This window comes from Antrostomus carolinensis, unplaced genomic scaffold (assembly GCF_000700745.2).
Source record: "Antrostomus carolinensis isolate BGI_N321 unplaced genomic scaffold, ASM70074v2 scaffold36003, whole genome shotgun sequence".
Taxonomy (NCBI): Eukaryota; Metazoa; Chordata; class Aves; order Caprimulgiformes; family Caprimulgidae; genus Antrostomus; species Antrostomus carolinensis.
In genome coordinates, this window is record NW_010306496.1 from 6,370 (window position 1) to 17,872 (window position 11,503).

Genomic DNA, 11,503 nt, shown 5'->3' on the forward strand with positions numbered 1-11,503 from the left:
TGGGGTGCTGCGAGGAATCACAGCAGGGGAGTGGGGATGGAGCCCAGGGACCCACCAATGGCACGGGGTGCCAGGGCTGGGGCTGGCTCACCTTGCCGATGGCGCTGGCCCAGGCTTGCAATGTCTCGGAGCCATCGGTTCCCAGCTGCTGCATTTTCTCTCCAGTGAGGAAGAGCTCAAGGATGAAGCGAAACCTGCAGAGGATGAAGCAGCCCATCAGGGCAGCCCTGTCCCCCAAACCTGCACTCAGAGCCAGACCAGACCATTGCACTGAGCAGGGAGCAATGCCTGTTCCTGCCCTCTGCATGCCCATGGGCTCTCTGGGCAAGCAGTGGGGGCAAGGCTGGGGGTACCTTTCGGTGGGACCGGGGCTGGTGGGTGCCTGAGCTCTGTTCACACCCAGGGAGATGAGGTCCCCACTCTCGATGTGGCCCAAGGGCTCCGTGCATTTCTCTGTCTCGAAGAAGAGCAGGGCTCTCTCCAGAGAGCACCATGTGCGCTGAAAGTCTGTGGGACCAGGGGGTCAGTAGCACCAGGGTGGGGGTCCCACTGGCTGTCCCCTTCACTCCCCATCCTTACCCTCTTTGCTCTTCTTGGTACTTGGGAGCTTGTGGGGGGCTGTGGCCCGGTACAAGTACCCACTGTGTGTCACCGGCTGTGTGATCTCGTTGTAGACACCCTCTGGACCCGGTTCCCGTGTGTGGGGGCTCCCTGTGGGGAATGGTGCTGAAAACGGGAAGGGAGCAGACACCCACCAAGGGTATCGGGTGGCAGGGAACCCCCACTCATGCAGGTGTAGGCAAGGGGATGCACCAGGCATGGGGTTCCCTGAAAGAGGCTTCAGAGGAAACCCCTGCCTTGCCCCATCCCAAAAGAGGGGTGCAGTGGGGCAGGCAGGTCCCCCAGAGAACTGCAGCACCTGATGGTCTGTCTGTCCCCAGCCTCAGAGGAGGGGAGGGCAGAGGCAAGGAAGAAGCCCCCCAATGCAGCCAGGTGGGGCTTGAGGGTCCTTGTTACCTGAATGGTTCCTGGTCCTTTTGCTCTCCGGTCCCCACCAAAGGTCAGCCCCAGGGACCACCTCGCAGATGGCAGGGTCAGCCGCCAGCCCAGCCTCCGAGGATGAGAAGAACTGCAGGATGGTCTTGAGCAGGGCTGGTCCTGCCACTGCAGCACACAGTGCCTGGGACGAGACAGAAGCCTTTAGGGACCACGTCCTGGTTCATGGAGAACCCCAGCCCACTGCCAGGGGTACTTGAAGGCCGGAAAAGTGGGACATCACCTCCCATCCGAGCCCCTGGGACTGCCTGGCACAGGGGTGCAGGTGCACACAGCCAAGCAGGAGGGGTTGGCATCTCAGACCCAGAGATGCCAACACCCAGATTTCCAGCACCCCAGCATCCTACCTGCACCCCAAGGTGGCCCATACCTGGAGCACGTCCTCCTGAGTGGCATAGTGGGGATGGGGCAGGCGGTACCGACCCTCTCGGTACTTGCGGGAGATGAAGTCCCGTCTCTGCTCGGTGCTGGCATCGGGGTAGAGAGCCTCGGCGGCAGGGAGGCGAGCAGCCCAAAACCGGTTGGCTCGGCCATTTCCCAGCATGATGAACAGCTGCAGGAGAGTCCCATGGTCATGGTGAGCATCAGGGCCAGGTGGGAGGAGCAAGATGCCTGGTGTCCCTGCATTCCTGGGCTGCTGCATCCCATGGGGCTGGAGAAGTCACCTGGCCCCTGAGCCTGCCATGCCAGCCCCAGCACCCTGCCCTCAGTGCCTCTACCTGTACAATTTCGTTGGACCAGACGCTGGTATCAAGCTTCAGACTTTGCACCTTTGAAACATTGGAGCCCAGGCTGCGGTGCTGCCCTGTGGGGAGAAGGAGAGTGAGCATCCCTTGATCCTGCCAGGGGAACCAGCACCCAAATTTCACCCAGACCCCAGCCAGCACCCCACCTGCCCAGACAGGTCCAGCCCACACCTGCTGGGACCCCCAGGGAGATGTACTGGCCTGCACACTGCTTGCAGATGACCACACACAGGTTGATGGATGCCCAGTCAGGACTCTGAGCCCAGCAATCCGCACAGTATTTGTTGGCTTTGTTGGACCAGATCTTCTCTGCCACCTCGTAGTCATAGAGCATCTCGGCTATGGCCTCCTGCAGGACCTCCATCCACTCCCGCTTCTCCCGCTCTGACTCCGCCACAAAGCTATGAGGACCATCAGAGCCAAATCTCAGGGGTCTGGAGCAACCAGCATCTGGGTCCAACACCCAGTTGCTCTCCCCACCTCAGACCACCCAGATGCCTGGGATACCTGAATATTTTGAAGGGGGTGATGAGCTCAAAGCTGCGGTTCTTGGCTTCGCGGATGGTGGAGCCGCGCATCTCAATAAAGCAGATGCCAATGCCCATTTTAAAGAACTGCAATGCAGAGTGACACTGGTGTTGGCTCTGCAGCACCATGGATGTGGTGGACACACCACCCCAGACATGCCCATGATGCTGGGGCTGAAGCCAGGGAGCTGCACCTGGTACCCCACTCCCATCACTGCTCTGCTTGGACCAGTCAGACCTGGTACCAGCAGCCACCAGATCCCTCAGCCATCCCATGTAGGATAACATAAAGCATTTAGCAGGTACATTATGTCTTAAAATGAAGGGCAGTTCTGCCCACAGCTCCCAAAACCCAGCCACTTAAATCCCTCTGTTTTGGGGATTTGAGTCCACCTTGAGTCAGGCACACTCATAAACCAAACATCAACTTGAGCAAAATCCACACAGGTTTGGTGCCGCTCAGTGCACACCAGGTAAACTGGAAATGAGATGACCGGAAAAAAACAGAGGTGCTGAGGAAATTCAGCAGGTGGGAGGTGGGCATGTCTGTGGGCAGCAGGCAGGATGTGGTGGGAGGTAGAGACCTGCTGCCTGCCATGGGTCAAGTCTATGCTGCAGCAGATGTGTTTGCTGGTGATTTTGTGGTCATTGACCCACCTGTCCTGTGACAGAGTGGGATGCTTTGGTGTGACTAAGACCTAAGTGCTGGGCAGAGATGAAGATAATTTGGTGGTAATGAGGAGATTGGGATGGGGGTTGGCTCCTGGTAGTCCCTGCATCTCTGAGCCCAGGCTCCCACTACAGTTGTCCTGTGCAGGATCTCCACCTTCCCACTCCACCATTCCTTTTCTCCTGCCTGTACTTTTTCTCCCTTTGGCACTGTCCCTGGCTAAGCTCCCTCCATCCCTCCATCGCTTTCACCCCCGTCCACTATTGGCACAACCCCCTGTGCCAGTGGGGTGTCTGGTTTGGCCACAAACCTGCTCGCTCTTGTACAGCCACATCTCGGGCAGGCTCAGGGCTGCAAACACCTTGGTCTTCTGGCCCTTCAGCTCCAGGGTGCCTGTCTTCTGGCAGTGAGCGGTGTTGGTGGGCCGGGGCTGGGACCCTGCCAGGCGCTGCTCCGTCACCTTCTTCTGCAGCGTGGAGCACCACTCATTCCTCTGGGCTGCAGAGCAGGCATGAGGGAGCAGGTCTGAGCCCTTCCCAACAGCCCTGACATGGAGCAGAGCACCCAGCAGGCATGGCAGGGGAGAGGTCCCCTTGCTCATCATGGTCGGGTGTTTTGGGGATGGGGTGAGAACTGTCTCCAGGATGCTCTGGTTGGAGAAGGGACACGGGGATGGTTCCTTGGGGATTGGTGGGCCCTGGCCTGGGTCTTCACTTACCCTCATTCTCGGCACGGAAGACAAAGATCCGGTGGCTGGTAAGAACCTGGAACTTGTTGTCCTTGGTAGAGCGAGCCATCTCAATCACAGACAGTGGTATCACCCCCTTGGGGTAGGGCTCCTGGAACGAGCCCCAGGCAGGGTTACCCCCCACTTTGCCCCTCCTGTGGGACACCTCCATAGCCCAGCCACCCCAGCACCTGCCTTGCTGGGCATGCTGATGCCATCGCCATAGAGGCAAAGGGATGTGGCAGGGACACCTGCGAGCTCCTGCAATAGTGGCTGCTCTGGGACCATGCATGGTACCTGTTTATGCATGGGCCCCCTGATGTAGGGCCAGCTTGGCTGGCTGTTCTGTGGGACTGGGGCAGCAGTGCCTGTCACCCCAGGTGACATGACAGCTACCAGCACCCCACAGCAGGCCTAACGGGGCCATGCAGAACCCTCACGGAAGGACAAGAGGATGTGGGATAGGGAGGGGTGGTTCAGTCATCCCACGCACCTAACCCACAGGGCCAGCACCCACCATGAGAAAAGCTGCTTCATGCAGCTCATCCTCCATGTCCCCAGGTGCTCTGCTGGGTGCTGCCTTGGGGACACCAGCTGCCTTGGGGACATCAGCAGCCAGACAGGAGGTGAGGATTCAGATAGGGATGGGTCTGTGGGTGGGATCCAGATATCCTCCATTTGCGGTCTGTCCCAGGGCTGTGAGACAGCAGGACCCCCCTTGCCTGCTCCCTCCCTGGACCCTTGCTACCCTGGGCTTCCTACACCGTGAAGTCGTGTTCAGAGTTCCCCAGGCACAGGGGACACAGCTGCTCCACTCTGGTGATGGTAAAGCAGTGCTGGCTCCTTACAGAAGGACAAGGGGAGGCAAAGGGGATATGGCAGCTCTCATGGTATCAAGGCATGGTGCAGCCTCCCCACCCTGCCCACATCCTGCCCCTTTGTACCTTCTCGCTGCCGAAGTACATCAGGTTCTTCCCGTCAAAACGGACATAGCGCCTCTGGAAGACATAGTTCCTGTTGGGATGTCAGAAAAATGAGGCTGTTGGGAAGAGGACAATCCCCCCAGGGATCCCAACATCTGCTCACAGACCCCCCCTTCCCCTGAGGATGGCTGCACAGAGACCCTTGCAGCACAGCTGAGGCAGCCAATAGGATTCTCCTCCTGTGGGGAGGTCTGGCTGTCCCTGCAGCATGGTGGTCAGTGTGCCCACCTCACCAGCCTTGCCCAAGAGGGCTTTTCCTATGGGGACTGTCCCATGGGTGGCCACGTACCCCTGTGGGGAGAGCTTGTCCAGCCAGCCACTGAGCATGGTGGGTCGGGGCTCAGAGAGCGACGTGAAGCTGGCGTAAGGGGATATGGTGAGGTCATCCAGGACCTCGTCCGGGTAGAGATGGGCTGGCAGGCTGAATGGGGCACCTTCAACTCGCGGTGCCTCCACAGTGGAGTACCCCTCTGTGTCATTCTGGACGATGCGGTCGATGAGCCGGGACCGGGTCTCCTCGTCCTCACTCCTTCCCTCACTGCTGCACTCGCTGCTTGTCCTGTGAGAAATGGGGCTGTGAGAGGGCCCGGTGATGGCAGTGTGGCTGCTCACCATGCAGGGTCCTGGTCAGTGCCATTTGGGGATGTCTCACACTGCTCCTGGCCCCATCCTGAGCTCCTTGAGGCACCCAGTGATGTAGATGTTTGTATCTCCATGAGCAGGGTGGGACAGGGGCTCAGCGCTCATGAGCCCTGTGGCCACCAGCACCCTGAGGCTCAGCCAATCCTATGTCATGGCAAGACTGGAGGAAGCTGGCAAAATGGATTTCCCCACCTTGGCTAATACTGCACAGGCCACCACATCTGCAAACCCCTGGCATCACCTCCTTCTCCTCTTCACACCACAGGCAGGAAACTGAAGCCAGGCATCTCCCCAGTCCCACGTCCTGTTTGCTGCTCTACATCCACTCCAGTTACCTCCTCACCAGGGGTCTCAGCCTGCCCTCAACCTCTACCCCTCCAGTGTTCACAGCACCAGGAAGATCCTTCTGCCATGACGCCCTCCTGCCTGCTCTTATATCCAGCCAAAAAGTTTTGCAAAGGGTTTGGGATGGATAGATGGGCTGGTGCAGCTCCTGCATGCTCCTCCTTTTCTTGGGAAGTCATGCTAAAACCCCCAGCAAGGCCTGGTGGGACTGACTCTCCAGCCACAACAATAAAAGGAAATTATAAAAATAAACTGCTAAGCCTGTCCCTTCCCCTCAGACCTCTCAGCTAGAAGTTTTTCTTTCCCAAAAAGGAAATGTGCTGGAAAATGCCTGATGGTCTCAGGAGCTCACAAGGGAGCTGCCCAGGTACAATGGTGATGGACAGAAAAAGAGTCACAGCAGCCAGGACACCTCAGCACCAGCACCCACGCTATTGGGTCACTTGTGGCATCCAGTGCCAGGACAAAGAAAAGGCTCCAAGAATGGCAATGAGAGCAGTTCAAGCCCTGTCACAGCTTCTGTCTGAGGAGCACCTGAGCAAGCTGGGCATCTCCAGGGGGGAAAGGGTGATATGGGTAGGTTTCTGAAGCGTGAGCAGCATGAGGAGGGCAGAAAGGCATCTCCTGGCCACCACTGCTTCAGTCACAGGAGCTGGGTGACATCAGATAAAGCCAGAAGGAACAAGGTGCAGAACCACATCGGAAAGGAGTGGCTGACCCATGGGAATCCTCACCATTTGGTGTTGTAAAAGGAGACATTAATGGAGGAGAAACTCACTGAGGGGTACTGACTATGAGAAACACCTCCAGCACAAGTCCATGTGCTAGAAATGCTGTTGGAAAAGGAGAGTGACCCCAAACAGCTCCTCTTGTCATAAATTCTCCAAACACCTGGTTTTGAGCACTGCCTCATCGTAGGAGCTAAGGCAGTGCATGGTCCTGGGCTTTGACCCTGTCCAGGCACCTTATGGGACCGTCAGACATCAGATGCCCCTGAACCATTGGGACAGAAGCAAGAACTGAAGTCTGCCTGGGAGGATGTTGGGCTGGAGCCACCCAGGCTAGGGGTCAGCTCCGGAGAAGTGGGATGGTGTGTGGGGCTGAGGAGGTGGGTGGAGAGGGAAAAAGGCCTGTTTGGCTCCGGTGTCTGCAAGAAGGACAAGAAATGGCGATGAGCAGCTTGGAGGCTCAGAGCACAATAAAAATCGCTATTTAATTAGCGTAACAGAGCCTTGGCAGGGTGATTCATCTGGCTGGAGTCCCAGCCTCATGTCCAGCTTCTTCAGGAAGGACTGGCTGGGGAGCAGGGTGGCTGGACGACTCTGTCCCTGGTAGGCAGACATCAGCCTAGAATGCCAGAAGCGAGTGGGAGACAGACCCACTGAATGGGTCAGGGTACCAGAAAAAGGGGAAAAAATTCCCTGGCAGTACCTTCCTGAGCCATGATTTACAGCCACCAAAACCAGAAAACGGTGGAGGACAAGCAGCATCTGTTAGGGACAAGCAAAGCCCACGGCCCTGCTGGAGTGGGATCTCAGTGTCCCAGGAGCCCACCAAGACTCAGGCCAACTCCCAGCTCTGCCCTTGAGGACAGGGCTGGTGGAGGAAGCCTCCTAGCAACAAGTCTGCAAAGGCCAAGTCATGTCCCATTTCAGCTTTTGTCAGACAGGGAAGACAACCAACCTCAGGACCAAACGAGTCCCCAAGGCAAGGAGAGCGTATTTGCAGGTCAGCTGAGCCTGGAGGGTGATGCCTGAGGTGCACCAAGTCGGGGCAGTCTCAGCCTGTCATGGGAGAGCTGGTGGAGGATGGAGGATGGGTGATGGAAGAAAGGGATCTGGTCATGATGAGGGGACCAAGGAGTTACTGGTGGATCTGGTTACTTCAACTGGGGGTCATGGGCCAGGCAATCAACCTGCAAGTGGGCACCCAGAGGTAGGCAGGGAGACAAGGAATCAGCTGCCAAGGACACACCATTCCCAGTGTTTTTTTCCTTCAGAGAAGACACCTTGAGTTGTGGGGAGAAGCAGTCCAAGTAGGTATCATCTCATCATGGGTCTCAGTGCAAACCAGGGCAGGGTCCACCATTCTCACCACAATGCCTGACAAGTCACTGTCTGACCCAGTCCCCTGAGCTCCATGAGGTGACACAGGCACTGCTGAGCCACCATCTCTCCTGCTGAGACTGGTGTCCACAGTAAGGCAGTTGCTGTCCTCTGCACCAGCATTTCAGGGGGCTGAGCATCACCAGCTTGGATGAAGGTGCTCGTCATCAGAGCAGAAGAATCCCACCCTACGCTCCAGGCTCTGCTGGACCCTCAGAGACCCAGCTCCCAGTTTTAAGAGGAATTTTGCATTCCTTTTCCTCTCTGCCGAGGATATCTTGTGTCTGGCCAAGATTGTTCTGCACATCTCCAACACTGACACTCACTGCCCAGACCCCAAGTCAGCAAGCAGCATGGTCCAGGCAGAACTTCCCCAGAATAGGGCAAGATACTGTGCCAAAGGGCAGGAGGGCCTTTATGAAGTTGGGAGTGGGAAATGTTTCCCATAATGAGTGGATTGGTGGGCTGCATGAGATGCTCACATTTTCCCCAGTGACCAGGTGCCAGTCAGCAGGAGGAGTAACACCAGTGTTGAGGAGGAGGATTGGGAGGTCCCACAGAGCCAGAGGCAGGGGCCAGTGCTGTCCTGGCAGTGGCTCAGCAGCTGAGCAGGAGCCCAGAGCTCTGCTCCAGGGGAATTGTGGTTGGACTGGTGGGGCTAGTGTGAGGAGCATTGGAGCAGCTGTTTGATGGAGTCCATGAACTCAATGCAAAAGGTCTTCAAAGGCTTTTCTGTCACTTGTTCAACTCCCCAAACCCCAACCACCTTAGTGCTCAGACTAGGAGAAAAACACCTGTGAATTGCTGACTCTAACACTCTGCTGATGGTCGCATCATGCCTCTTCTCAGCAAGACCAGGCTGCAAAGTCCCTGGTGTGTCCAGGGCTGCAAGTGCCTGGCCAATGTCCTTGGGATGCTCTGGATCCCAGCTCCCTGGAAGGTAGATGGAGACTGTGACCCATGAGCCAGCACCCATCCCCCTCTGAACTGCTGGTTCAGAGGCTCCATGGCAGATTTCAATATTTCTATTTACAAAACCCCCTTTCCCAGGTATTTGCAGTTCCTCACCCATGACCCATGTTGGCTCCCATCTGGCAGCGTTGTCTGGCTGACTGTGACACTGGATCAGGCCATGCTGCAGTGACTCACACCTAGAGCAGGAGATGGGCTGGACTGACCAACACTGGGACCAGAAAGGCAGGGGCATAGGGACACACTGGCTGGCAAGCCCATAGGCAGAGCTGAAGGACACAGAGCTGCAGCTCACCTCCTCCTCTCTAAGCAACACAGGAAAAGGAACACTCCCTGTCCGAAATGGGAAGAGCAGCTTTCCTTCCTCTTTCTGAGATGCTATCAGGAGTTATGGAAACTACATTTCAAAAGCATTTTAAAGGTGCCCCTCACAATCTCACTGTCCACCACAGTGAGACAGATCAGCCAATGCTGACCTGATGATGCTGGAGCCTTTGGAGGTCGCACATCCCTTCATCTAGATCTCAGAGCCATCCCACTTCTGAGCAATCCCTGTCCCCTGTGGTGTTTTCCTGATCCCAACAGCCAAGTCCAGGCTCTGTCCAGGGTGAAGGTGCCCGCTGCCACTGGTACTGCCCCAGCTGTACACCCAGAGCATCTGTCGGCCAGCACTGTCCTCCTGAGGGCCACCCACCAGCACGGCTCCTTCTCATCTCTGAGCCCATTGGCTCTTCTTGAGACTGCTGACCTGATCCCAGATGCTCCTGATCAGCTCTGTGGTGGGGGAAAAGCCCTCATCACCTCTCAGGCTGTTCCCAGGGGTGTCCCCTGTCCCCCTGACATGCAAACCCTGGATCCTGAGCCCAGCCCCTGCAGCCCAGAGGAGGTGAGTCCTACCTGCATGCTTCTCGCTCCAGGTCCAGCTCGGATGCTGCCTCGTAGCTCTGATCAGAGGAGATGCCAATACCCTGGGAGGAGAGATTGGTCACATCTCCTCTCCCGTCTGCCCTCTCCCATCCCAGACCTCCTCAACCCGCCTGTCCCACTGCATGGGGGCTCAGCCTGTGCCCCTCGCCCCAGCAGTGATGCTCGGTTCAGCCATGCACCACGGCCTCACCTGCTGCAGCTCCCTACTTTTGCAGCAGCTAGTGGGATGCAGAGTGACAGCAGGGGACAGCCACCACCCCCAGAGTCTCCTCTCACCTTCTGCTCCTGGGATGGGGCTGCGTGCCCAAAGATGGTCTCGCTGTAGGGGCTGACAGGCTGATCGCCGACCTCTGTGGGCAGAGACATGGGAAGGAAAGGCAGTCAGCAGTGCCTGCTGCAGGCAGTGACCACAGCTAGGACTGCCAACCCTGGAGGGGAACCCCCCACAGAGCACACCACAGCATGCCCCAACATCCAGAACACCTGGCACACTGGACATTCCAGCCCAAATATGTACGGGGCTGTGTCCTGCCTCGGCCTGGGGCCGTCCTAGTCCCGGAGCGAGGCAGGAGCATGGGACAGTACCTGGGGGAAAGGCAGGGTGTGCGGGTGTCCCCCATCCCTGGGGACACCAGGAGGTCCCTGTTGCACACCTGTGCCCTGTGTCTCACCTGGTTTGCCGGAGGGTCTCTGCGGGACTGGGGGCAAGCCCTCGTAGGGCCAGCTGGGAATGCTGGAAAACAGGAGAGGGGTTACTCGGCTGTGGCCGGGATGGGGTGGAAATCTTCCATCTTGTTTTCCCACCTGGCTTACATAGGCTGGATGCTGCGCCTGGCCGGGGCTTAACCTGGCTTTGTCCCCCGGGGTGTGCAGCATCCGCTCCCTGCCCTCAGCACCTTCCTTGCTCCCTTCTCCCCCCGACCCTGGCATATGCTGGGCATTTCCCATCTCAGTTCACCCCCCTCTAACATCTCCCACCTTGCTCCCAGTACAAACCAGCCCCACAGCCCTCACCCAGCTAACCCCTCACTACACTGAGGACCGCGAGCCCTGCTGCCTGGGGGGGCAGAGAAGGGGCAGCAGCTTCTCCCCCCAAACCAGAGCAAGCCACCCAGGGGCCCAGGGACACCCTGTCTGTTCAGAGGGATCCCAGCTGGGGACCCACGGAGAAGGCACGAGGAGGGGGTGAAAGGGGCTTTGCCAGCACCCCATGCAGGGTCAGGCTGGGGATGGGGTCCTGGGGGGGCTCTCTGGATCCTCCACTCTGGCTGCTCTGCACCCCGCCCCTGCTCCCTGGGGTGAAGGAAACCATTTGCTTACTCAGGTTTGTTGTCCAGCTGGGTCAGCTCCTGTGGTGACAGAGGCAGGGGCTGAGTGAGAGCCTGACCTTGGGGACCATCCTCTTCTCCTGTGTCCTCAGCTGGTGCTGGCGGGGGCTCAAGTCCTTCATAGATGACGTTGGAGACCATCTCCATCCTGCCCTGCCCTGAGCCTGGCTGCAAGGCTGTCCTGGGGCACGGTGAGGGGTCTCTGCTGGATGGGGTGGCTGTGGCGGGCAGTGGGGGGTTGGATGTGGGCTGACCCTCCAGCACGCTCCTAGGGCTGGGCTCAGCTGTTGGGACCCTGTGGCTGTGCCGTGGTGGGACAGATGGGATGGGTGGGGGAGATTTCTCCGATGCCTCCAGGGTTTGTCCATGGTCTGGAGCTGGCGGGGGCCGTGTCTCCTCCCGAGCGCTCACCCGTGCTCTCAGCCAGGATGCTCCCATGCCCATGGCCACGGACACCCCTGGGCCAGCAGGCGGC

At 58.2% G+C, this 11,503-nt stretch overlaps 1 protein-coding gene across 1 annotated transcript in view; it reads right to left on the reverse strand.

Moving 5' to 3' along the window:
- Window positions 1-11,496, reverse strand: part of LOC104522777 (arf-GAP with Rho-GAP domain, ANK repeat and PH domain-containing protein 3) — a gene marked incomplete at both ends in the record, with an annotated part of 17,197 nt that extends 5,701 nt beyond the window's left edge. The window contains 16 exons of the mRNA XM_010165153.2: window positions 92-194; window positions 354-507; window positions 580-711; window positions 1,018-1,180; window positions 1,427-1,609; window positions 1,776-1,861; window positions 2,004-2,203; window positions 2,310-2,416; window positions 3,310-3,497; window positions 3,718-3,838; window positions 4,671-4,740; window positions 4,999-5,268; window positions 9,671-9,741; window positions 9,977-10,050; window positions 10,372-10,433; window positions 11,021-11,496. Coding sequence (XP_010163455.2) covers window positions 92-194; window positions 354-507; window positions 580-711; window positions 1,018-1,180; window positions 1,427-1,609; window positions 1,776-1,861; window positions 2,004-2,203; window positions 2,310-2,416; window positions 3,310-3,497; window positions 3,718-3,838; window positions 4,671-4,740; window positions 4,999-5,268; window positions 9,671-9,741; window positions 9,977-10,050; window positions 10,372-10,433; window positions 11,021-11,496 — 2,460 coding nt within the window. The remainder of the gene's footprint in view (window positions 1-91; window positions 195-353; window positions 508-579; window positions 712-1,017; window positions 1,181-1,426; window positions 1,610-1,775; window positions 1,862-2,003; window positions 2,204-2,309; window positions 2,417-3,309; window positions 3,498-3,717; window positions 3,839-4,670; window positions 4,741-4,998; window positions 5,269-9,670; window positions 9,742-9,976; window positions 10,051-10,371; window positions 10,434-11,020) is intronic.
- Between the last annotated feature and the right edge of the window lie 7 nt (window positions 11,497-11,503).